This window comes from Anolis carolinensis, chromosome 2, assembly GCF_035594765.1.
Source record: "Anolis carolinensis isolate JA03-04 chromosome 2, rAnoCar3.1.pri, whole genome shotgun sequence".
NCBI lineage: Eukaryota > Metazoa > Chordata > Lepidosauria > Squamata > Dactyloidae > Anolis > Anolis carolinensis.
This window is the reverse complement of record NC_085842.1, coordinates 217,485,431-217,511,736: the sequence shown is the minus strand read 5'-3', so window position 1 is coordinate 217,511,736 and position 26,306 is coordinate 217,485,431. Positions and strand designations below refer to the sequence as shown.

At 43.9% G+C, this 26,306-nt stretch overlaps 1 protein-coding gene across 5 annotated transcripts in view; it reads left to right on the top strand.

Moving 5' to 3' along the window:
* Nucleotides 1–3,303: 3,303 nt before the first annotated feature.
* Nucleotides 3,304–26,306, top strand: part of chd4 (chromodomain helicase DNA binding protein 4) — a 47,763-nt gene continuing 24,760 nt past the window's right edge. For 3 of the 5 annotated variants that reach the window (XM_008119286.3, XM_016996904.2, XM_016996901.2), the window contains exons 1-5: nucleotides 19,107–19,241; nucleotides 21,837–22,019; nucleotides 24,946–25,073; nucleotides 25,234–25,428; nucleotides 25,744–25,862. In XM_008119286.3, the coding sequence (XP_008117493.1) occupies nucleotides 21,923–22,019; nucleotides 24,946–25,073; nucleotides 25,234–25,428; nucleotides 25,744–25,862 (539 nt within the window). In that variant the 5' untranslated portion in view covers nucleotides 19,107–19,241; nucleotides 21,837–21,922. Of the gene's footprint in view, nucleotides 3,427–19,106; nucleotides 19,290–21,836; nucleotides 22,020–24,945; nucleotides 25,074–25,233; nucleotides 25,429–25,743; nucleotides 25,863–26,306 lie in introns of those variants that run through there. The other 2 variants (XM_016996903.2, XM_016996902.2) reach the window with 2 other exon arrangements.

Here is a 26,306-nt window from a genome sequence, read left to right as displayed (position 1 = left end):
GAAACCTTTATCTTTACTTTACCTAGGGAACAATATAACTAAAAAGGAAAGACTGTCTCAACAAAAGTATCCTGGACACTGTTAGCTGCTGCCGAGCTCTTCCAGACCTTCAAATGTTCGCAAAAGGGAAAATGGCCACATAAAAGGTGCTCGCTAGCTGCAGCCTGTCTCCAACAATACAATTTAATATATTTTGACCTGTGGGAGGGTCTGTGTTTAACATCACCAGTTACAATAATAGCTGTTGTCATTATTATTGCAACAGTAGTAATGATTTTTAAAGTCCATGTTTGTAGTACAGCATATGTATTTTGTGTTCCTTGTCATTCTGATCTGCCCTAAAAATCACTAAAAAATAGAACTCTAGATTTTTTTTCCCAGGCAAGTCTTAATACAAGGCTTCCTTTATGGAATTATGTGAGAGTTCGGAGTTGTCTTCAGAGTTGTAACCCTCAGGTTTTCTTTGTCTTCTCAGCTCCGCAGTAAAGAATAAATGCTAGAAGAGCTGCACAAAATATTTTGACTGGCAGCTTTATCTTTGGGTTGCTGTCAGTTTTCCAGGCAGTATGGCCATGTTCCAGAAGCATTCTCTCCTAACGTTTCACCCACATCTATGGCAGGCATCCTCAAAGGTTGTGAGGTCTGTTGGAAACTAGGCAAGGAAAAATTATATATCTGTGGAAGGTCCAGGGTGGGAGAAAGAACTCTTGTGTGAATGTTGCAATTCATCCCCTTGGTTAGCTCTGAAAAGCCTTGCAGCTTCAAGGCCTGACTGATTCCTGCCTGGGGGAATCCTTTGTTGGGAGGTGTTCGCTGGCCCTGATTGTTTCCTGTATGGAATTCCCTTGTTTTCAGAGTGTTGTTCTTTATTTACTGTCTTGATTTTAGAGGGTTTTTTAAATACTGGTAATCAGATTTTGTTCATTTTCATGGTTTCCTCCTTTCTGTTGAAATTGTCCACACGCTTGTGGATTTCAATGGATTCTCTGTATAGTCTGACATAAGTAGTTGTTAGAGGCCTTCTAGAACATGGCCATACAGCCCCGAAAACTCACAGCAAGCCAGTGATTCTGGCCATGAAAACCTTCAACAATGCAGCTTTATCTTCACCTGAAGGGTTTTACATTCTGTATTCTGTATTCACACTGTAACTGTGTTCATTTTAATTGAACTGTTTTACTGCTGTTTTACAATATCGTTTTTATTATGTTTGTTTGTTCGTGCCGTTGTATGTTGTTTTGACAACTGACTGTTTGCATATGCTGGAAACCACCCTAAGTCTTTCTCTCGAGAAGCAGAAGCGGTATATAAATAAAGGTATTATTATTATTATTATTATTATTATTATTATTATTATTATTATTATTATTATATGACGCAGCAAACAAGATCAACAAAATCACAAGTCAAACACTTCCCAAGTGTCTAGGACTGTGTGATGTATTTTCGGATGATGCGTGCAGATCCCAGTAGGGTGGCCTTTTGCAGTTGGCAGATTGTAATTTTGTCAATGTCTGTTGTTTCCAAATGCCGGCTGAGATCTTTTGGCACGGCACCCAATGTGCCGATCACCACCGGGACCACCTGCACTGGTTTCTTCCAGAGTTTTTGCAATTCAATCTTGAGGTCCTGATAGCGGCTGAGTTTTTCCTGTTGTTTTTCGTCAATGCGACTGTCACCTGGGATGGCGACATCAATGATCCAAACCTTTTTCTTTTCCACAACTGTGATGTCTGGTGTGTTGTGTTCCAGAACTTTGTCAGTCTGGATTCGGAAGTCCCACAGTATCTTTGCGTGCTCATTTTCCAATACTTTTGCAGGTTTGTAATCCTACCAGTTCTTTTCTGCTGGGAGGTGGTACTTGAGGCATAAGTTCCAATGAATCATTTGGGCCACATAGTTGTCTCTTTGTTTGTAGTCTGTCTGTGCGATTTTCTTACAGCAGCTGAGGATATGGTCAACAGTTTCATCGGTTTCCTTGCAGAGTCTGCATTTTGGGTCATCAGCTGATTTTTCGATCTTGGCCTTAATTGCATTTGTTCTGATGGCTTGCTCCTGGGCTGCAAGGACAGGCCTTCTGTCTCCTTCTTCAGGGTCCCATTCATGAGCCATAGCCAGGTCTTCTCATCAGCTTTTCCTTCAATTTTTATCAAGGAACTTTCCATGCAATGTTTTGTTGTGCCAGCTGTCAGCTCTAGTTTGTAGTGCGGTTTTCTTGTACTGGTTTTTTGTCTGCTGTGCTTTGAGGAGTTTCTGATTTTTGACTTCAGTCAAAAATATTATTATTATTTTTATTATTATTATTATTGAAAAATGTAGCTGCCAACAAGAGGAAAGAGAAGCAGATTTCGGATGGTAAAAAGAGGGACCATGAAAGTATTTCAAAGGAAATTGGAGGAAGAGACTTGGAAAGTCAGAAAAGTTAAAGATACCCAGCTGGCGTCCAGTTTCATGCTCAGTGGAAGCAGAAGCCTAGGCCCAGCCATAGCAAACACATTCCCTGCTAAGCTGGCTTTGCTTGCCGGGGCTTGGCCCGTAGAACCAGGCCTCTGGGAGTATTATGGGATGGCGAGGCTTGACATGTCGGATGAAAGGAAATGAATATTATGGGATGGATGGAGCAATGAGTGGTGGGCTATGCGGCCAGAGATGTGAGGAGGGGCTGAGTGGCAAGAGTGTGGAGGGATGTCGTAGCTGCTGCTGTTGCTGCTGCTGCAGCTGGTGGAAATATTATGGGATGGTGCCCCACGAGAGGCCAGAACTATTATGGGATGGCAGGGCAAGCCGAGGGGGTGGGGTGTTGTAAGCTGGAGTGTGCACTGGGGAGTAGTAGGGGATATCTCAGCAGTTCGGAGGGAGCACGTGACTTCAGAGAACATTATGGGATGTTGTGGCCAAGATGGAGGGGAGGGGATGATGAATATTATGGGATGTCAGCGCAGACAGCGTGTCTGGCTGCGTTGCTTGGGACTGTGTCCAAACGGCTGACCTTCTGGCTCCCAGTTTCTTTCTCTCTTTCTCAGCCATGACCAGGGTGCCCCCTCCCCTTGATCACCACCCGCCTGCTTTTGCCACCAGCCCAGCCCAATCCCACCCCCCCAACATACACTTAATCTCCTCTGTTTCAACTGTCAGAACCTGTAAAGCAGGCATGCTATTATGGGATGGTGGCTCTGCAGAGTGGGGGTGGGGGTGGTTGCTAGGCAATGTCTCCTGTTGGGGATATTATGGGATGTGCCCAGTTTTGCAGGGTGGGGCTGCCCAGGAGGTTTGTTCAGGGACCTTCACAGCCTGTGCCTCTTTTGCTCAAGATGCAGGGAAGGAGAAAGAGGATTGAAGGACACAGGACAAGAGGCTTCTAGACATCTCTCTCCACTTGCTCCTTTTATTGCAGGACCTTGCCCAGACTGCCCAGCTTGTAGAGTTGTATGTATGCATCTTTTGCACGTGTGCATGCCCTTGGATGAATTCATACCCCAACCTGATCCTCTTGTCATTCCACTTTTTGTACTGATTCTTAAAATACGGTACCCCAGTTGCTTTCTCCTCCTTTGTCCTTAGCTTTAGTTGCTGCAAACTGAGCGCCCTTCCAGACAGGCCCCATATCCCAGAATATTAAGGCAGAAAATCCCAAAATGTCTTATTTGAACTGAGTTATCTGAGTCTACACTGCCATATATTCCAGTTCAAAGTAGAAAATGTGAGATTTTACTCAGCTGTGTGGAAGGGGCCTAATTGCAGTTCAACATTTGGAGACTATGGCCTCTTCTAAACTGCCATAGGATCCAGATTATTAAACCACATAATCCATATTATCTGCTTTGAATTGGATTATGACACTACACTGCCATATAATCCAGTTCAAAGCTGATAACCTGGATTTTACTTGGCAGTATAGAAGGAGCCTGAGTTCTAAGTGCAGAAACAATTCATAGCATTTCTTACCTTTGGCTGTGCTGGCAAGAGTTAGTAGGACTTGCAGTTCAATATTTGGAGACTATGGCCTCTTCTACACTGCCATATGATCCAGATTATTAGAGCAGGTAATCTGCATTACCTGCTTTGAACTGGATTATATGAGTCTGTTGTTTATTTTGCTTCTGGCCAGGGCTCCCTGTCAGCCATGGCCACCCCCAGCTCCTTCAAGGTCAAGCCAGTCCCTTAAAGGATACCATCCATCCATCTTGCGCTTGGTCGGCCCCTCTTCCTTTTTCCTTCCTTTTTCCCCAGCATCATTCTCTTCTCCAACTTTCCTGTCTTCTCATTATGTGGCCAAAGTGCTTCATCTTTGCTTCTAATATCCTTCCTTCCCTCCAGTGAGCAGCCAGGCATTATTTCCTGGAGTATGGACTGGTTGGATCCTCTTGCGGTTATATGATTGTATGAGTCTACACTGCCATATAATCCAATTCAAAGCAAATAACCTGCATTTTATATGGCAATCAAGCCGGCCACATCACCTTGGAGGTGTCTGCGGACAACGCAGGCTCTTCGGCTTAGAAATGGAGATGTGCACCACCCCCAGAATCGGTCACAACTGGACTTAACGTCAGGGGAAAACCTTTACCTTTACCTTAGAAAGGGCTTATGTGATTCCTCTACTCGATCTACCTTGAAAAGTGAATATAATAGTATCCCAAAATGCACGCTAGCAGCAGTGAACTGTTGACCACATTTTCTACCAAGAAAATGCTGAAAAGGGAATACATTTTTGGCAATGTTATCCTGTAGTGTTACTTTTTCACTGGGAATTACAGAGCAACATTGACTTGTTTATTATGCTGTATCACCTAGAAAGAAATATATATTGTGTCCCCAGGAAATGCCCAGCTTCTGGCTAAATGCATAGGTATTGCTATTGTATTTGATGTAGGAGACGTAGTTATGACAAGTACAAAGGGGCCCCCAGTGGCGCAGTGGGTTAAATCCTTGTACCGGCAGGACTGCTGACTTGAAGGTTGGGTTGCTGACCTGAAGGTTGCCAGGTTGAATCCAAGGAGAACGCGGATGAGCTCCCTTTGTCAGCCCCAGCTCCATGTGGGGACATGAGAGAAGCCTCCCACAAAGATGGTAAAACATCAAACATCCAGATGTCCCCTGGGCAACATCCTTGCAGACGGCCAATTATTTCACACCAGAAGTGACATGCAGTTTCTCAAGCTGCTCTTGATATGAAAAAAAAGACAAGTAGAGGCTGGATTAGATGGACCTTGCAGTCACTTTAACATTTTGCATCGTCAGGTGGGCTCAGGGGTGTAAACTACACCAGGTGACACCACCAGACAGGGTGGCATCAAACTGAGTGTGTATATGTTTTTGTGCAGTATTTCAACAAAAATATATTATTTTAGATATAAAATATGTACAACTGCAAAAAGATTTTTCTTAAGCCTATCTTACATGTATCAATCTATCTGCAAGGCTAAAACTCAGTGTATTTTTTTTAAACTTTCTGGTGAACACACGCTCTGGCAGAGCTGTCATTATTATCCTATTATAATGGTGCTTTGAACACATGGCTTCATCTGCACACACTGTAAGCATGCTCTATTTTTCTCACTGCTGGGTTTTTTTATAGTTGCTGATTTTGTCAATTTTTCTGGTAATTTAGTTACAATATTATGGTATAATCTGGCACAGGAAGTGGTCCATCAGGGTTGGGGGAGTGGGATAACACCATGAGTTACTTGGGTGGCATCAACACTAGTGTCACCATTACTATTAGATATTGCTTGTGATTACTGTGTCCTTGAGAGTTCACACTGTACAAAAAGAAAATATATATGTTCTTTAAACTAACATAAATAATGAAGGTTTTATGTGTTGTCAAAGGTTTTTCTACAGCCATCTTCCACTTTCATGGGTTTCATACTCATGGATTTGATTTATGTTCTAGCTGCTTCTGCCTCCTGAAACCCCATCCTCAGGAGGTGACTGGAGGAGGTGTTCAGGAGTTGAATGTGCTCCATGTTTCTGTTCTGGCCAGTAACTTCCTTCGCCCATGTAAAACAGGCACTTGCGGCACAAAGCAAGAGGAGTAGCCGACCCCATGCGCCACTTCACTTTCTCCACAGATCTGGCTCCTCTTCCTGTGTTCCATGAATGTCTTTTTTTGCCCAGGCAAAGAAAGATAGAGGTCCACAGAAGACAGGAAGAAGAAGAATTAGACCCGCCAGGTAAGTTACAGATGCATGGCCTCTTCCTGTTTGCACGTGTTTATGTCCCCTAGATCTACATTTGCCTGGGCAAAACAGATGCTTGCAGCGTGTGAGAAGAGTAAAGGGATCTGATATCTGTACAGTTAGTGAAATGGTGCACAGGGTTAGCTCCTCATCTTCCCCCTGAAAACACAGCAGGTAATGCCCTGTCTTGCTACTGGAGATATTCATAGTTTTTTCCATTTTTGCGGGAAGGCTGGGCCTGTAACCCCATGAAAGTGGAAGGACGACTGTACTTCCCTGTTATTTCATCATATAAAATATCTACAGGAATATATACCCTCTAATATATAACTCAAGTACAAGAATGATTATCTAATATTTCAAGTAGAAATTGTTTTGTAGTAACAGTAAGGTAAAGGTTTTCCCTGACGTTAAGTCCAGTCGTGTTCGACTCTAGGGGTTGGTGCTTATCTCCATTTCCATGCCGAAGAGCCGGCGTTGTCCGTAGACACCTCCAAGGTCATGTGGCCGGCATGACTGCATGGAGTGCCGTTGCCTTCCCGCTGGAGCGGTACCTATTGATCTACTCACATTTGCATGTTTTCGAGCTGCTAGGTTGACAGAAGCTGGAGCTAACAGCGGGCGCTCACTCCGCTCCCTGGGTTTGAACCTGGGACCTTTTGGTCTACAAGTTCAGCAGCTCAGCACTTTAACACACTGAGACACCTGTAACAGTGCCTCACCTAAAATGGACTATTAGCTAGTCAAAGAATTTGAATATCGGCTCTTCTTGACAATCTCCAATATATCCCTCATCACCCCCATATTCTCAGAGGATATGTTCACGTGGATACATTATTGAAACGAAGTGCCTCTGGCCCAAGAATATCATAGAATCGCACTAGAACATGTCTAGAGAAGATGGATTTTGTCAGATGGGGATAACCAGGGGGCATAATGTTTTAAATTAACTATTCTGACACTGAAAATGAAAACTTACCATGTTTAATATGATGTTCAATTCCATTATTGATCAGACCAGAGTTGCAACTGTTTTATAATCAGTCAGCAAAAGCCTTTTCAGGCATTGTTTACAATTTATTAGCTCATCATTTCAGATGGGACACTTGTTTTGGGAAAGCATTTTGCTTTTCTGACAAAATACATACCATGTATTTCTGTTCCCCCTGGTACCCTTTCTTTGCCTGGGGGGAAACTAACATTCGCGGAACACAGGAAGAGGAAGAGAAGCCGGATCCGTGTGGTAAGTGAAGTGGCACATGGAAGCACACTCCTTATTCCTGCATTCCCCAAGTGTTTGTTTCACCCCAGGCAAAGGAAAGGAAGAACCAGGTGAAATATACACGCAGCATGCCCACCTCCCAAACAACTCCCCCCTGCTCACTTTCTGAGGATGGGGCTACTGTGTAAACGTTCAGATGGCAGCCCCAACTTTGAGTGGTATGGATGCATTTCAACATCATGAATAATCAAAACCATGGGTGAGAAACCCATGAAACTGAATGGGGTTACTGTAATTCCCTTAAATACTACCTTGCTTCCAGTACACTTGGTATGTGCAGTTTTAAATTTGTTGTGCATTTCTGCTATTGACCCTATTCACATAACTGGGGGTAGCAGCAGTTTCAAGCTCATATGTTCTCATTGTCCACTAGCAAAACCCTCTCTTTTTTCCATTACTTCTTCCATCTTTCTGTCTTATGGTGGATGGGGTGGATGGGTTGGGGCTATAATTTTTTAAAGGCTATCTTAGTAAACTTGTCATAATGGAGGAGGAAAATCCCCCCCTCCCCAGTCTCCTCACCTATCATTTTCTCATGCCAGGAGGATGCAAGGAGAGGCTTCATGGCTGCCAGGGACCTTTTAAAGTAAATTTAGGGGGTAAATCAGGGGCTGGAGGGAGGGGGTGGCTTCCAAGAGACTAGATATGCAGAATGGATGTGGGGACTCAACCCCGGTGTCAAAGAATGCAGCCCCAGAAGTTAGTCCCCATAGGCCCAATACCTCTTTAGACCCGGACCTTTCAGGAGGGCCTGGATCTGATAAAGTATTTATTTAATACAGGAACCCTCATTTTCCCAGAGCCGTTGTTTGGACGCCTTAGGTAAAAACTGAGACAGATCCCACATTTTGGGATTGTCTGGATAGGCTCCTTGAGGATAGGAGCCTGCCCCCTATTGTTTGTTCTTAGACTTAAGGCAAGAAAATCCCGGGGGCATCTCCATTCAGAATTATTTATTTATTTATTTATTTGCATCACTTTTACCCCACCTTTCTCTCCGAGGGGACTCAAAGCGGCTTACAATAAATAGGCAACAATTCAATGCCTAAAAACAATGTAAAAAAAACAATTCATATAAAACAGATACCATTACAAAATAAAATCACATTATATAAAATTTTAAGTATGTCCAAGATTAATGCAATTTAATCCTGTTTTAGCTGTCATTACTATGGAATCATGGGAGTTGTAGTTTTTAAGGGATTTAGCCTTCTCTGCCAAAGAGAGCTGGTGCTTCACCAAACTCCATTTCCCATGATTCCATAGCATTGAATCATGGTAGTTAAAGTGGTGTTAAGTTGTGTTAGTTCTACAGGGCCGTGGTGGCGCAACTGGTTAAACTGCTGAGCTGCAGAATTTGCTGACTGGCAGGTTGGCAGTTTGAATCCGCAGGACGGGGTGATCTCCCGCTGTTAGCCCCAGCTTCTGCCAACTTAGCAGTTCGAAAACATGTGAGTATATCAATAGGTACCACCTCAGTGGGAAGGTAACAGCGCTCCATTCAGTCATGTCGGCCACATGACCCAGGACAGTGGTTCTCAACCTGTGAGTCCCCAGATGTTTTGGCTGGTAAACTAGCTGGGATTTCTGGGAGTTGTAGGCCAAACACCTGGGGACCCATAGGTTGAGAACCACTGATCTAGGAGGTGTCTACAGACAAAGCCAGCTCTTCAGGTTAGAAATGGAGATGAGCACCACCCCTCAGAGCCAGAAGGGAAAGTCTTTACCTTTATCTGTGTTATGATTGTTTTTAGACACTGAATGTTTGCCTTCGTGTTTGTGTATGCTGTAATCAGCCCTGAGTCCCCTCGGGAAATTAGGGCAGAATACAAATAAAGTATTATAAAATATTATTATTATAGATGCACACTCTGTGTGTTAGCACTGACTTGAAACTGTGTGTTTATATGTGTGCATCTATGCATACACCCCCCACTTTCTCTTACACTGAGTCTTTCAGCTGCAGGTTGCTTTGGAACTGTTTGTGTAGACTATCCAAAGTATTCACCTGCTGGACTGCATCTTCGCTCCTTGCAAAAAGCATGGTATTGCTGTCGCTTTTTTAGCTCTCTTTAGGCAAATGTTTTAGTTCTCTTTTAATTACTGATCTCACTTCCCTTCTTTCTCCTCATGTTGTTTCTTTTTTTTTCTCTCCCCCTCCCAACAACTAATTAAAATCAACATTTTCCCACCCACTTCTCCCCTCTTCCTGCAACTCCTACCTACACTCTTGTTCCCTCTTTCTCCTGTCCCACCAGCTCCTGGCAAATGGTTTATCTTCTACAGAGCTTCTCTCCCCCCCCCCCCCCCCCCATCGTCTTTCTTTTTTCTCCCAATTTTTATGCTCTTGCCCCTTCCTGAAAGAAAACATTAAATCATGACTGGTTATGTTAGATTCCTATCATTTTAAAGTTACATTACACCCAACCAAGCTTGCTTCTGAATAGACATGTATAGATAAGATTTCCTTATTAATTTCTATTGTACTGCTTATCTATTACCATCACTGCTGTTGTCATTATTATCATAATTATCATTGTTATAATCTGCTGATTATTAATAGCATGATCGTGATGGTGATAGTAATATGATTTGGGAAAGAGAGAGCAAACCCTGTGAAACATGGCTAGTGAGGGATCCAGGTTAATGGGAGCAATCCATTAAAAAGGAATGTTTCTTTAGTGGATTACAACTATATGGTAAAAACAAGTGATTAGAAAAGTGCTCAAAACAGAGCTAAGGTAACTGATTCTTTTTTCTATTCAAAGTCAAACTGGGAAAACTTAAGTTGGAATACAACTCCCATATATCGTTCAAAACAGTACTTGCAAAGGTTCCAAAAATAGGCTCCAAAAATTTCCGTTCAATGCAATGCATTGGAAATGTAATTTCCAATGAGGGAAGTATTGTCACATGTGTTAGATTGGGCTAGATTTTACCATTGTTTATGCTGGCTTGTAAATCCAGGTCCAGGCAGATCAGAACAGAAATGCTGTGGACTAACCCCAGAGGCAGTTACATACAACCTCGCAAACCTGCTGTGGCAGTATGTTGAAATCTACACAATCGGTGTGCTATCATATCACCTTCGCTGCTCCCAGCCAATCACAGAACTCCAACCAAGCTCTTGTCCATTGTGGGCAACCCATTGTGACATCTCCAACACCCATTGTGAACCCTGACAGGCCTTTGATCCCCTACTCCCATTTGCTACCACTCTACACAGCGAGTTGTATTTGTGGTGGAGGTACACCAGTACCATCTTGACATTACACTGGTACCAAGTCTTCAGTGGTGTCATTTCACCAAGATCAACTGGTGCAGGATACTTACACAAATCCTAAAATCTCTCCATCTGACACAATTCAAGCATATAAATGCAATCTAAAATAAAATAAAAGTTAAATGGACAGCTTGAAAAATAAAATCCAAAACTGAAACAATATCAGAAGAGAAAAAATCTTTAAAAAACATTTTAAGTGCATATGTATGAATGTTAGGCTGTTATAATAATCAGTACAACCTTGTTCAGCCATGAGAGTGAATCTTTTTGTGATCTTACAAACTACTAGGAATACTATGCAAAGGGATCTTATGTCACCTTTGAAACCAACTGAGAAAAAGAAGTTGGTAGCATAAGCTTTCGTAAGCTAACATTTACTTCTTGCATCTGGTGAAGTAGAATTAATACGAGGTATGCAAGCTTCTGCTATCAACTGCACGTGCTGCAAGATCCCTTTGCATACTGATGTTCCAGTCATACTCTGGAATATCAGTATGCAGATTGTGTCTGAATTGTATTGGAATGAAATCCTAACAAATCTCAACATTGTGGCCATAACGATATAAGAGTTGTTAATCTATAGAGTTACATTTGTTACATAGGCCTGCCAAAATACATGGAAATACCGTTTCCCTTTCCCCTATACTGACATAGTGTGTGGCTATTTAAATGATAATGTGTACTTGTATTAATTCCTATGTCCTTTGAGTACTGTATATACTTGTGTATACTTTGACACACGTATAAATTGAGGGGAAGTTGGGGGCCAAAATGATAAAATTTTATACAGTCCTTTGATAAGTTGAGAACCTAAAGGAAGCAGCAACCCACTCTATACTCTCTGTCACACTACTGCCTCTGGCCTTTTGGAATATTTTTAAAGAGTTTCCCCACCATGGCACAGAAAGCAGAGGATGCTTTTCTCAGGCTTTCTCCAAATTAATTCCAGGAATGAGCACACTGGATGTATGGAGGAGGAGCAGAAATGGCAAGCCAAACACTAATGAAAGGAGACTTGTTGGCTCTGTGGCAGTTGTTCCCCCATCTTGGAAAATGATTGATCACATCATTCTGATTCATAGTCCAGTGATTCCCAACCTTTTTTTGACCAGGGACCAATTTGACCAGGGTCCTCTCTCCAACATTAGTACCAAAAGGGTTACAAATCAGTTTCTGGTCAACTTTAGATTTGGTTTGGTTATTTGGGGTGCTGATTCATAAAATTGCATTGGATAGACCACATCAGCTCTAATTTCTGATACAGAACATAAGCCATCCAGTAGTCACCATCTGCTCGCCCACAGAAAACCATATGTAATAATCTAGAGCTGATGTGGTCTATCCAATGCAATTTTCTGAATCAGCACCCCAAATAACCTCAGGAACAGACCTAAAAATTAAGACATCAAGAATTTTTTTTTGATTGGGCTGTGTTATTATCTGTAGTAGTAACAGTGAGGCCGTGGACCATATTTTAGTTGGGTTGTTGTGTGTTTTCCGGGCTGTATGGCCATGTTCATTCTGGAACATAGCCATACAGCCCAAAAACACACACAACAACCTTGTGATTCTGGCCATGAAAACCTTCAACAACATATATGGAGTGAGAAATGCTAGATGTCAGTCCTGAGTTTAGGAAAGGAGGAGGCACTAGAAATCATATTGTACATATATGCTGGGTAATGGAACGTGCTAAAGAATTTTAAATGGAAATTCGCCTGTGCTTTGGAGACTATAGCAAAGATTTGTTTGTATAAATCATGAAAAGCTATGGATTCTAGTAAAGAAATAGGTGTGCCACAATATTTTATTAATCTGATGCATAACTTGTACACAGAACAAGAGACTACTGTTGGGACAGAATACAAACATAATGATTTCCAATTAGCAAGGGTCTCAGGCAAGGCTGCATTTTATCAAACCATAAAGGTATGCTAACAGTATCATATGTAAATCAGTATTAGATTTGGAGGAAGAAGGTGTGAAGATAGGAAGAAGAAACATCAACAATCCAAGGATTTTAAAGGTCAAAACCAGCACCTTGAATCGGACCTGGAAAGGAATTGGCAGCCAGTGCAGGTGCTTTGGCAGGGGGGTAGTAGGCTTCCTGGCTGCAGATCTCTGAAGTAATTGAAGTTTCCGGACACTCTTCAAGAGCAGCCCCACGTAGAAGGGGAGTGGAATGGCAATATAAACAGTTGCTGCCATTTCCCAAATAGGAAGTGGCATAGCTGCTTACATGGCACCAAAGTCACGGCCTACTCTGGATTTTCTAGGAAAATTCAGTGCAACCCATGAGTTTTGTTACTGCAGTTCAAGGCTGCATTAACTGATTTTGGCCCTGTTAACCTGTCTCATGCAACTGCCATGGAGCTGATTTGGTTCCATGTGTCAGCGGAGATGCACCGTAAGAGATACCAACGACATAACACTAGCAGAAAAAAGACTTGGAATTATTTGATCATTGAAATAGCCCATGCTATAGTCCCACTTCTATAAATGCCTGTGAAGAAAGTTGGTAGGAAGAAAATCAACTCATTTGAAATGGGGTGCTGCAGAAGAGTTTTGAGGATACCATGGACTAAAAAGAACAAATGAATGGGTTTTAGAGCAAATCAGGCCTGAACTCTCCTAGAAGCCAAGGTGACTAAACAGAGATTCTTGTTCTTTGACCATATCATGAGAAGATGTGACTGAAAATACATTAATGCTTGGTAAGGCAGAAAGAAAAGAGGATGACTGTATTCCAGATACAGAGACACCATCAAGTGACCTGAGAAAGGTGGCAGACAATTGATAGGGTGACTTGGAAGTCTCTCATTCATGGGGTTGACATAAGGCAAATCAACCTAGAGGAAGCAAACCACAAAACGTTTGGTATTTTAATAAGAACCCATCATGGTCTGGAATGGTGTGTCTCTGTTTCAGAACATGGACTGGGAAATTTCTATGCCAGACGTAACATTTGAAATGATAGGTCATAGATATGTATCACTACGGTTTGGTAGTTTTATAACTAGTGATTTTAATAGTACAGAAGTCTGATCACAAGTGGTCCTAATACAGGATGCTTGCAAAAGGATATTAGCATCATGGGATATGCTGCATACACATATTATAACACAGTCCAATTGGGGGGGGGGGGGGGAATGCTTTTGGTGTCTCGGTTTTTAGACCTATTTCTGGGGTTATTCAGCATTTAGAAAATTGCATTGGATAGACCTCATCAGCTCTAGTTTTGTAGATATGGTTATGATTTTCTATAGACGAGCAACTGGTAGATGGCATATGTTCTGTATCTCAAAAAGTAGAACCGAGAGGGGAGCCAAATATACCCAGAAACAGGTCTAACTTGTGAGGCAAGTGATACATAGTCAGTTTTATTTTGAACAACTCAGTTTAATTTTATGATGGAAAAACTTTTGTTTTAAATCTGGACCAAATACTTAGCAAAACAAAAACAACAGACCGAATATTCATTGGATGTTTATGTGGCAGTTACCCTAGAAATCAATGCTAGTATAGTTTACTTTAATAGGATGTTGATGCCCAATTCCTCCCATTCTGTCGTTATGCCTGGAAAACATGGAGGTTCACGCTCTGCCTTTGGAGGACTTACTTATGACCTCTAAGCTCTTGTCTTGGAGATTAAGAAAGATGGTAGGATCCTGCAAAGGAAGCATAGAGAGCCCTGGCAGGCTTTGGCAAGAGAGAAGGAGAGCATTATGGGATGTGCCCTTTGGCCTGTGCCCCCGACAAGCCATTGTGCTGGGCTTGTTGGGCCGGGGGCCAATCCCTTTTGGCCACTCAGTGCTCCCTTTGAGGGCATTTGGGGAGTGGGGGACGGTGTTGTTTTCTGAAGGCCCTTCCAGACAAGTCTATATCCCAGGACCTGATCCAAGATTTTTTGTTTATCCCAGATTATCTGTCAGTGCAGACTCATATACTTAGGCGATCCCTCGTGGTCCAAGTTCTTGGAAGACATCTGTGCGTGAGTTTTTTAATGGGTGGAGGTCAGTGCACAGCCAATCACCACGACAAGGTGACAATCCATCAAAGGGGGAGGGGAAGACTCATATAATCCAATTTAAAACAGAAAGTCTGGGGGGCCCTTCCACACAGCTGAATAAAATCCCACATTATCTGCTTTGAATGGAATATAAAAAGGTAAATGTTTCCCCTGACGTTAAGTCCAGTCGTGACCGACTCTGGGGGTTGGTGCTCATCTCCATTTCTAAGCCGAAGAACCAGCTGTGTCCGTAGACACCTCCAAGGTCATGTGGCCTGCATGACTGCATGGAGCGCCTTTATTATTATGGCAGTGTGGATTCAGATCACCCAGTTCAAAGCAGATATTGTTGGATTTTCTGCTTTGATGCTCTATGTTATATGGCTGTGTGGAAAGCCCTGGGATCAAATCTTGGGAGATAGGGCCTGTCTGAAAGGGCCCTTAGGTGTTGAGAGTTATGCACTTTAGCGTATGGAAATGAGGAGGACTAGGACAATTTAAGACATTTGAGTGCTGGCTAACCCACTTGTATTTTAATGTAATTGTATCTTAATTGCTTTTAGGGTATACAGTAGAGTCTCACTTATCCAACATAAAAGGGCCGGCAGAACGTTGGATAAGCGAATAGGTTGGATAATAAGGAGAGGTTAAGGAGAACCCTATTAGGTTATGATTTTACAAATTAAGCACCAAAACATCATGTTATACAACAAATTTGACAGAAAAAGTAATTCAATATGCAGTAATGCTACATAGTAATTACTATATTTACAAATTTAGCACCCAAATATCATGATGTATTGAAAACATTGACTATAAAAATGAGTTGGATAATGCAGAATGTTGGATAAGCGAATGTTGGATAAGTGAGACTCTACTGTATATGTTGTAATGTTTTAATCATGTTTTAGTTTACTATGTCTTATTGGATTGTTTTTGAACATTTTCATCTCGATGCTTAATTTTTTTTGTTGTAAGTTTACTGTTGTTACTGTACATTACCTTGTACTGTTTTGATGTGTTTATACTCATTTGGGGCACTGCATGTTTGCCTTTTTGTTTTGTGTCTGTAAACCGCCCTGAGTCCCTTCAGGGGGACAGGGCGATCTAGAAATAAAGCAGAGTCTCGCTTATCCAACATAAACGGACCAGCAGAACATTGGATAAGAAAAAGTGTTGGATAATAAAGAGGGATAAAGGAAAAGCCTTTTGAACATCAAATTACGTTATGATATTACAAATTAAGCTCCAAAACATCATGTTTTGCAACAAATTGACAGAAAAAGCAGTTCAGTACACGGTAACTTTATGTAGTAATTACTGTATTTACAAATTTAGCACCAAAGCATTGCAATTTATTGAAAACATTGACTACAAAAACATTGACTACTAAAAAATTGACTACAAATAAAGACAGGTAAAGGTAAAGGTTTCCCCTAATGTTAAGTCCAGTCATGACCGACTCTGGGGGTTGGTGCTCATCTCCATTTTTAACCCGAAGAGCCGGTGTTGCCCATAGACATCTCCAAGGTCATGTGGCCGGCATGACTGCATGGAGCACCGTTACCTTCCCGCCCGAGCAGTACCTATAGATCTACTCACATTTGCATGTTTTTGAACTGCTAGGTTAGCAGGAGACACATAAAGATAGAATTGCATAAAACTTGCAGTAACAACATTGTCGGAAGTTAAATCCGTAAAAAAGTTCAGTCCTTTGAAGATTTTTAAAAATTTGTGATCCTTTCCTGACTAGAGAAACATCTGTGGATCTGGGTGGGAGGCAGACTGCGTTGGATAATACAGAATGTGGGATGAGCGAAGGTTGGATAAGCGAAACTCTACTGTATGATGATGATGATGATTACTATATTAGGAGCAGCTCAGCTCTGGCTGGGCTGGATTGGGCAAGGAGTGCAGTGTGTCAGGGATTATTATGGACTGGGCAGTGTGAAAAGTGTTTTGTTTATTTGTTAATGGTGGGGGGGAGGAGATAAATGCAGTCAGTGCCAGCCTTGTAGGCTGTGGCCCTGTTTCCTTGAAAATAAGACAGTGTCTTATATTAATTTTTGCTCCCAAAGATGTACTAGATCTTATTTTCAGAGGATGTCTTATTTTTCCATCAAGAAGAAATTAATATTTACTGTCGGGAAAAAATGAACATTTATTATATACTGTACAGTAGTTGTCATCACAAACCAGCATAACCAGACAAACTCTGAATTCTATCAAGAATTTCTTGTTACTACCATTATTTCCATGTAAAACAATCCTGCATGCTCTGGTGTTCTGGTACTGATCCTGTATGCTCTGGTGTTTTGGTCAGCGGGCATGCATCCAAACCAAAACTTTGCTAAATCTTACTTTCAGGGTAGGCCTTATACTTAGCAATTCAGCAAAAACTCTACTAGGTCTTATTTTCAAGGGATGTCTTATTTTTGGGGAAACAGGGTAAGAGTTGCTGGTAGCCTTATGGGATGTCTCAGTAGATGGAAGGAGACAGGGCTATTATGAGGATGCCTTATTATTATTATGGCAGTGTGGACTGACTCAGATAACCCAGTTCAAAGCAGATATTGTGCGATTTTCAGCCTTGATATTCTGGGTTAGATGGCTGTGTGGAAAGGTCCTGGGAGATAGGGCCTGCCTAGAAAAGTGCCCTTAGGTGCTCAGCCCTGGCTTGGCTGGACAGGGCAAGGAGAGCAGTGTGTCAGGGATTATTATGGGCTGGGCAGTGTGAAAAGTGTTTTGTTTATTTGTTTGGGGGGGGGGGGGAGAGGAGAGCAATGCAGTCAGTGCCAGCCTTGTAGGCTGTGGCTAAGAGTTGCTGGTAGCATTATGGGATGTCTCAGTGGACGGAGGTGGCGAGGGAGAATGGGACTATTATGGGATGCCTGTCTGGGGGGGGGGGGAGAGAGAATGAAGAGTATTATGGGATGTCAGGGGAAACTATGGTGGGGGCCTTGGCAAGGAGTGATGGCCTGCTCTGGTCTGGAAGGAGATGGGGGCTATTATGGGATGCCTGCCTGAGGAGTTGGGGGGGGGGGGGAGAGAATGAGGAGTATTATGGGATGTCAAGGGAAACTATGGTGGGAGCCTTGGCAAGGAGTGATGGCCTGCTCTGGTCTGGAAGGAGATGGGAGCTATTATGGGATGCCTGCCTGAGGAGTTGGGGGGGGGGGGAGAGAATGAGGAGTATTATGGGATGTCAAGGGAAACTATAGTGGGAGCCTTGGCAAGGAGTGATGGCCTGCTCTGGTCTGGAAGGAGATGGGGGCTATTATGGGATGCCTGCCTGAGGAGTTGGGGGGGGGGGGGAGAGAATGAGGAGTATTATGGGATGTCAAGGGAAACTATGGTGGGAGCTTTGGCAGGGCATTTTCCAGGGAGGGAGGAAGTGCTTGCTCTGGGATGCCCGGCTTGGCAACACAACCAGAGTGTGCATATTATGGGATGGATCTGTCTGCCTGCCTGCCTGCCTGTCTGTCAGTGATGGCCTTGCTCTGGGATGTCCAGCTTGCTTGGCAACACAACGGAGGGCACGCTTATTATGGGATGGATGTGCCTGTCTGTCTGTCTTATCTGTCAGTCAGTAGAAGGAAGGAAGGAGGGGAAGATTACAGAGGGGAATGGGATTCAGGGTAAGGACTAGGGAGTGACTATTATGGGATGTTGAGGGCAAGGGGGGGAGAAGAGGAGGAGGAGAGAATGGGATTCAGTGTAGGGACTAGGGGGCGACTATTATGGGATATTGAGGGCAAGGGAGGGGGGAGAGGAGGAGAGGAGAGAATGTGGTTATTATGGGATGCCTCCTGGGTGGGAGGGGGGAAGGAGGAGGGAGAGGGCGGGCAGGCGTCCACTGTGGTATGTATGTATGAGTAAGAGCGATGGAGTATTATGGGATGTTTCCGCATGGAGGAGGGGGGAGAGGGAGGAAAGGGGGGGCGGCTACCTTACTGGACGTGAGTTATTATTATGGGATGTTTTGGGGAAAGGGGAGGGGGGAAGTTGGGAATGAGGAAGGAGAGACTTATTATGGGATGTTTTGAGGAAAGGGGGGTGTTGGGAGTGGGATGTTTTTGTTAGGGGGTTTTTGTGAGTGAGGGAGGAGAGACTTATTATGGGATGCCGAGGAGTTTTGTGCAGGGTGGTGGTGGGGGGAAGTCTGTGTTTCTGTGTGGGGAGAGAGTATTATGGGATGCCAGCCCGCGGAGGGAGGGAGGGAGGGGTGGGCGCGCGCGCGTGTATGTGTGTGTGTGCGCGCGCGCGCGCTGAGGTGACGGAGGTGGGACCGGTCGCCAGGGCAGCGGGGCTTATTATGGGATGGAGGCGGGAGGGGGGCGGGGCTTGGCTGTGGCCTTTTTCTCTTCTCCTTCCCACCCCCCCACCCCTCTTCCCCTCCTTTAAGAGGCGGCGCTGGAGCCGGAGCCATTTTCCCTTCAGCGGCGGCGTCGAGAAAATCAAGAAGCCGGGGCTGCCTTAAGTCGGGTGAGGGCGGGAGGGGAAGAAAGAGAGAAAGAGGCAGAAAGAGCCGGGGTAGGCCTTTGTCTTTGGGGAGGCGGGAGGAGGGCAGGGAGAGGCCCCTTTCTTCCCGGGGCAGAATTGGAGGAGAGTGTGAGGAGAATCAGGCCTTTCTCTTGGAGGAAATAATAGGCGGGGAGGGTCGACTTTCCCCTTCCCCTCCCCCCTCAAAATGTGAGTCCCAGCGCCCTATATCCCAGAATATCAAGGCAGGAAGGAAATCCCACAATATCTGCTTTGAACTGGGATATCTGGCAGTGTGGACTCAGAGATCCCAGTTCAAAGCAGATATTGTGGGATTTTCTGCCTTGATATTCTGGGATAGGGCCCCTAAAGAAGAGAATTAGACCCGCCTCGTGCTTCTTTCCCCTTTCCCCCGCTCTTTCCTCCCTGCTTTCCCTCCCCGCCATTACAAGTTTATTCTCCTCCCCTTGATTGCCCCCCTCTTTTTGTTTGTTGTTGTTTCATTGGAACAACAACAAAAGTCTTGCTTTTGCCATCCTAACTAAGGACCCTTCCACACAGCTCTATATCCCAGAATATCAAGGCAGGAAATCCCAATATATCTGCTTTGAACTGGGGGCCCTTCCACACAGCCCTATATCCCAGAATATCAAGGTAGAAAATCCTACATTATCTGAGTGTGGACTCAGATAACCCCGTTCAAAGTTGATATTGTGGGATTTTCTGCCTTGATATTCTGGGTTATAGGACTGTGTGGAAGGGCCCTATGTCCACACTGCCATATACCCCAGTTAAAGCAAATATTGTGGGATTTCCTGCCATGATATTCTGGGTTATATGTCTGGGTGGAAGGGCCCTGAGACATGGTTTTGACATTCTGAGGGCCCTTCCACACCACCCAGAACATCATCCCACAATGTCTGATTTGAACAGGGTTATCTATGTCCACACTGACATATATCCCAGTTCAAAGCAAAAAATGTGATATTTTATTCAGCGGTGTGGAAGGTGCCTATGGGGGAAAGATGATGAGATCCTTGGCCGTTTGCCCTGGCGCGGAGGAGTGCCCCCCCCCCCTTCTTCTCTTTCTCCTCTAATATCAGTCCCTTCTCAAGAGGCTCAGTCACAGGGCCATTCCACACAGCCATATAACCCAAGATACCAAGACAGGGAATCCCACAATATCTGCTTTGAACTGGAATATATGGCAGTGTGGACTCAGATAACACAGTTCAAAGCAGATATTGTGGGATATAGGGCTGTGTGAAAGGGCCCAATGTTTCAAAGGGAGAGGGAATGTATATGGGTTCTTTTGCCTTCTGTTTTGTCTTGGTCTACAGAACTGAAGCCCCACATTCCTGCCAGAGTGGCCTCTGGGATGGAGCCAAGCTGGCACTGCCTCCTCCCCCATCTTACAAGGGCCCTCACTTGCCTCATTGCAGGCTGTTCCCAAGTTAGGAACAAGATAGGAACAATGTAGGTTCTTAGGAGAGAAAGCTTCTGGAACATACAGCCCGAAAGACTCACAGCAACCTAGGTTCTGTAGTGTTGTCAAAGGCTTTCATGATCAGAATCACTGGGTTGTTGTGATTTTTCCAGGCTGTATGGCCACGTTCCAGAAGCATTTTCTCTTGATGTTCCACCCACATCTATGGCAGGCATCCTCAGAAGTTGTGAGGTCTGTTGGAAACTGGGCAAGTAAGGTTTATATATCCAGGGTGGGAGAAAGAACGAACTGTCTGCCCGAGGCAACTGAATATTGCAATTAACATTGAAAAGCCTTGCAGCTTCAAATCCTGGCTGCTTCCTGCCTGGGGGAATCTTTGGTTGGGAAGTGTTAGCTGGCCCTAATTATTTCTTGTCTGGAATTCTCAGGCAGGCAGTTCTTTCTCCCACCCTGGACTTTCCACAGATATAGAAACCCTACATGTCTAGTTTCCAACAGACCTCCCAACCTCTGAGGATGCCTGCCATAGATGTGGGTGAAACGTCAGGAGAGAATGCTTCTGGAACATGACCATACAGCCTGGAAAACTAAGTGATTTCACTTCACTTTCTATCCATGTGAGAATTGGATTTTGAAAAAAAATGGCTTGTTGTGGAAACAAGGATTGGTGAGAAAGCTTCAGTTGAGACACCTTTCCCCCATGATAACTCTTTCCGGCCCCTTCCATACAGCTGAATAAAATCCCACATTATCTGCTTTGAACTGGGATATATGGCAGTGTGGATTCAGATATTCCAGTTCAAAGCAGATATTGTGGGTTATTCTGCCTTGATATTCTGTGTTGGCTGTGTGGAAGGGCCTTCCTTTCCAAGGCGTAGATTTCTCTCACTTGTTCTCTCACCCTTGTTCTTAACTATGAGTTGTTTCTAAGTTGGGTGTTTGTAACTCAGGGACTGCCTGTATGCCTTGCGAAGAGCCAAATCCCTTTGGTTGTTTGCAACACTATGGGCCCTTCCACACTGCCGTATAATCCAGAATATCAAGGGAGATAATCCACAATACCTGCTTTGAACTGGGACATAATGCAGTTCAATGTGGATTTTATATAGCTGTGTGGAAGAGCCCTGTGATGACTACTCTTCTCTTTGCAGAGTGCTCTCCTGGCGTTTGTCGTAAGGAGGTGCCAAGATAGCAGGGACCGCTTGAGCCTCCTGAATTGCCCCCCAAACCTGGGGGCATGGCATCAGGCATGGGGTCCCCGTCGCCCTGCTCCGCCGGCAGCGATGAGGAAGAGATGGAAATCCTGTTGAACAACAGCATCCACCAACATCAAGGTATACAGATGAATTCCCATGATATCATTGAATGCTTTGTTTTGGAGTGCCGTGGCGGCTGCTTCTTTTTTGGAACAATGAATAAAGAGTTTTTCTGTTGTCGTTTTCAATCAAGGAAGGCAACATGATCCCCTCCCCCCATTCCACCCCCTGTAACTGGGGGCTTGAGACATTGAGTTTAATCCATGCCCTCCCTTAATGGGTTTAAGTAGGAGGCAGCAAATTGTCCTCAATCGAATCTTCGGTTGCTTTCTGGTCGCTGTGCTGTGTCATTCTAGTTGCAGTGGAAGAACTTGGAAGTTAGGAGCTTGCGGTAGATGGGGAGTGAAAATTGTTCAAAACTTTCAGATAAAGAACTAACCATCCTGGCTGCTAACACACTGGATGCCTAACTTGCTTGTCTGCTTCTTCAACTTTCTGTGGATCTTTCTCACTCACTTTGACTTGTCGTTCTGGAACTATTTTTGCAAGAATATAACACAGTGGATGCAAAAGAATTTCACAAGGGAATTTTCTGCTTAGTAGGCACTGGCCTGTTTATTATAAAATGTATGTTACTACTTCCTGCGTTCCTTTTGTTGAATATGTGGTGGTGTTGATTTCTTGGGCCCGTTGTGGGAAGAGGAAGTCTTGTAAGTGGACAAACTGAGACAAGAAGGAAGAGTATGGGTGAAGGTTCCTGTTGAGAAAACAGAATTCAGGGAGTTTTGAAGGACGTATGGGATGCAAATGTCTTTTGTCCACTTGAGAGCTGAAACGTGTGTGTGACCAAAATGATAGGTGCTTTGAGCTATTACATGACCCATTTTTCTTCCCCGGCACACCCAGTGTGTAGTTCATTTCATTGCTACTCACCTCGGGATTGAGTTGGCCTGCACAGTACAGTGCGGAACAGAGCATAATTCATTTTGACATATCTTTTGATTTAGTTGCTTTGAAGTACAAATTCTCTTGGCATCGTTTGTTCCATGGAGGGGTCACCAAATGGTTTGGCAGTATGGTTGGAGAATACAGTGGGGGTCTCTCTGGTGCCTTTAGACCACTGGGAACTGCTCACCTTGTTACCTCAAGAACATCATCTGTGTTTTTCTGATGTCCATTAGGGACTTCAGACTTCCCCCCCCCCCCCATTGTTTTCTTTTTTGAGCTCTTAATCCAAAGAGAGATGTTTTCCATTGAAGTATCTTCTGTGGATGTTAGAAAGCCTAAAGAAACTGCAGAGGATCATCCTTGAGTTCAGGCTTTGTGGAGCTGTGTTTTATGTCTCCTTGAAATGTGTAAGGACTGGGGAGTGTTGGGAGAGTTGTGCAAGAGGAATTTGGGAAAGCAGGACTCCCCCGCCACAGCCACGCCATAGCAGTTTCTCCCCTGATTCTTGTCCTTCAATTGTAGCAACTGCTGTGACCTGTGGCTTCCCTCATCCTGCCCAGCGCCTGTGGTTAGGAGGCCATTTTCCCTTGGAGGGAGAGCGAGCGAGCTAGCGACTCTGGCTCTGTGTAATGGGCGGGGGTGGTGGATAGAGGGGAGGGGGGAGGGAAAATGGCTGGGTTGCTGTGGATCTTGTCACAAAGGAAGCTGCCGGCTGGCTGTGCCCCTCTGGGCTTTTAGGGGGTGGAGGATTGGAAGAACAGATGGGAATGTGGTCTGTCAGAGTGAGGAGGGATGTGTTAAGTGTGTGTGTGTGTGTGTGTGTGTACATGTGTGCGTTTGTGTGTGCGCGTGCAGGCGCGTCTGCCTCTGGAAATGAGGGGGGATGGAATGAGTTAAGGCTTGCATTTGCATAGCGAAGAGGCAGTTATGAGTTAGAAGGCGCTGGCACCTGACTAGGCACCTGGTGATTGAAATGGAGGCTCTGAGTAGTAACATCTAGGCACGAGGAAGGAGTCCATCCAAGTCGTTACCTTTAGAGTGTTACCTATAGAGTTGGTTGGAAACACTGGGATGGTTGTGAAGTGCATTGATTATTTAACGGATGGATCTTGGACAGTTTATTTCCTTACTTGTTGATGTAAATGTAGAAAAATCCCATTTCCCCTCTTCGGCTTCCTGTGTCTGTTTTTAAGGGGGGCGGGGTCTGATACCTGTCCTGCTATTTTAATCATGTAATACTGGAATATTGTGTCCAATTCTGAGCACCACAATTGAAGGGAAATGTTAACAAGCTGGAATGTGTCCAGAGAAAGGCTACTAAAAGGATCAAGGGTCTGGAGAACAAGCCCTATGAGGAGCTGGGCATGTTTAGCCTGCAGAAGAGAAGGCTGAGAGGAGACATGATGAGGGCCATGTATAAATATGTGAGAGAAAGTTATAGGGAAGAGGGAGCAGGCTTGTTTTCTGTTGCCCTGGAGACAAGGATGTGGAACAAAGGCTTCAAACTCCAGGAAAGGAGATTCCACCTGAACATTAGGAAGAATTTCCTAAATGTGAGAGCTGTTCAGCAGTGGAACTTTCTGACCCGAATTGTGGTGGAGGCTCCTTCTTTGAACGCTTTTAAAGAGTGGCTGGAAGGGCATCTATCGGGGATATTTCGAATGTAATTTTCCTGCTTCTTGGCAGGGGGTTGGTCTGGATGGCCCACAAGGTCTCTTCCAACTCTGATTCTATGATTCTGCTATTGTTAGACTAATAACCTACTCCATGATTCTTTAAATTCAGAAGGCTGTATAAATTATACAGAAGGCTGTATAAAACTATGCATGAGAATATTACTTACAGAATAAACAGTTAAATTATCATATATACATGGCGGCAGGAACACAAGTAAAAGAAATTAAGAAAGAGGTTATATATGTAAATTGAAAGATGTTGCTTATGCCATGCTTTGATAATGTGATGAAACATAAAAGTGAAAGAGTAGCAACCAGTTCCAGTCTAAAGCTTTTAAAATTGAGTTGTCTTTCTCTGTTGCCTTTCTAATTTTCTTTAGAGCCAGAAGAAGAGCCAGAGGAAGAGCTGTTATCGGAAGCAGAGATACCAAAAATCAAGAAGAAGAAGAAGCCGAAAAAAGCGAAGGAGCCTAAAGTACCCAAACTCAGTAAGCGCCAGAAAAAAGAGGTAAGGGATAGAGCAGGTCTTATAGATATTTGGGAGATAAAACTGCTGACTGTACAGGTGGATTTACATGCTGATTATATTAGAGTTTGGTATCCTTTCGGAAACAACTAGTTTGAATTCTGACTGTGTGCTTGTATTCTTCTATCTCCCACCACACCAGCTTGGAGACAGCTCTGGCGAGGGAAATGAGTTTGTGGAGGAAGAAGAGGAGGTGCTGCTGCGCTCAGACAGTGAGGGAAGTGACTATACCCCTGGCAAGAAGAAGAAGAAGAAACTTGGGCCTAAGAAGGAGAAGAAGAGCAAAGCTAAGCGCAAGGAAGAAGAAGAGGAAGAAGATGAGGATGACGATTCCAAGGTGAAAGAGGGAGATACTTGAAATGGCCCTCTAAATTACTTCCAGTGCTCCTATTTCTACACACTCCATTCCTCTTCATTTTTGATTTAGCTGTGGGTAGGGTGAGAAGGACAAAACAAGATTGGCTTTTAAACCAAAGTGATGTTTTCCTTCTCAGGGCTTAAAAAAAATGAGTAGTCCCGTTTCTTCAGAATTAGCATTTTTCTCTTCCTTTTGAAGTGTCCTCTACAAACCTTTTCTCTGAATCTAGTAGATCTCTTTGCTCCAGGAAGTCTACCAATTGTGACTGTACCTCACTAAGTGTTTTTGTCCTAGGAGCCAAAGTCTTCTGCCCAGCTTTTAGAGGACTGGGGCATGGAGGATATCGATCATATTTTCACAGAGGAGGATTATCGCACTCTTACCAATTATAAGGCTTTCAGTCAATTTGTCAGGTATGTTCAACCAGAAGATGAACAGTCAGTGAACTAATGTGATATACCATTGTAGAACATAAACTATGTGTCTCATCTGTACTTTTTAATACTTTGGATGTCACCAGAGGCTACTCCATTTCTGCTTCAGTATTTCAACTATGATAGTACCTGGGAGAAAGACATAATAGAATCTCCTTTATAGGACTCATAATCCTGAGATAAGATGTGCAAAATACAGTGAATGTTATGGAAAGATCAAGTACGATTTGGTTGGGGTTTCTATGCGTGCATGTGCATATAACTGTTGGATTTCCCTCAGAAATAGTTTAAGAGAGTAATAATCCACAAAATTGTTCTCTTTGTGACAAAGTTGGGGACTCAGAAAAATCTAAGCTTTCCTTATGGTAATGCACAGGAAGATTTTTCTCTCTCATCTGCTGCATGACTTCTGGTGGACATGTT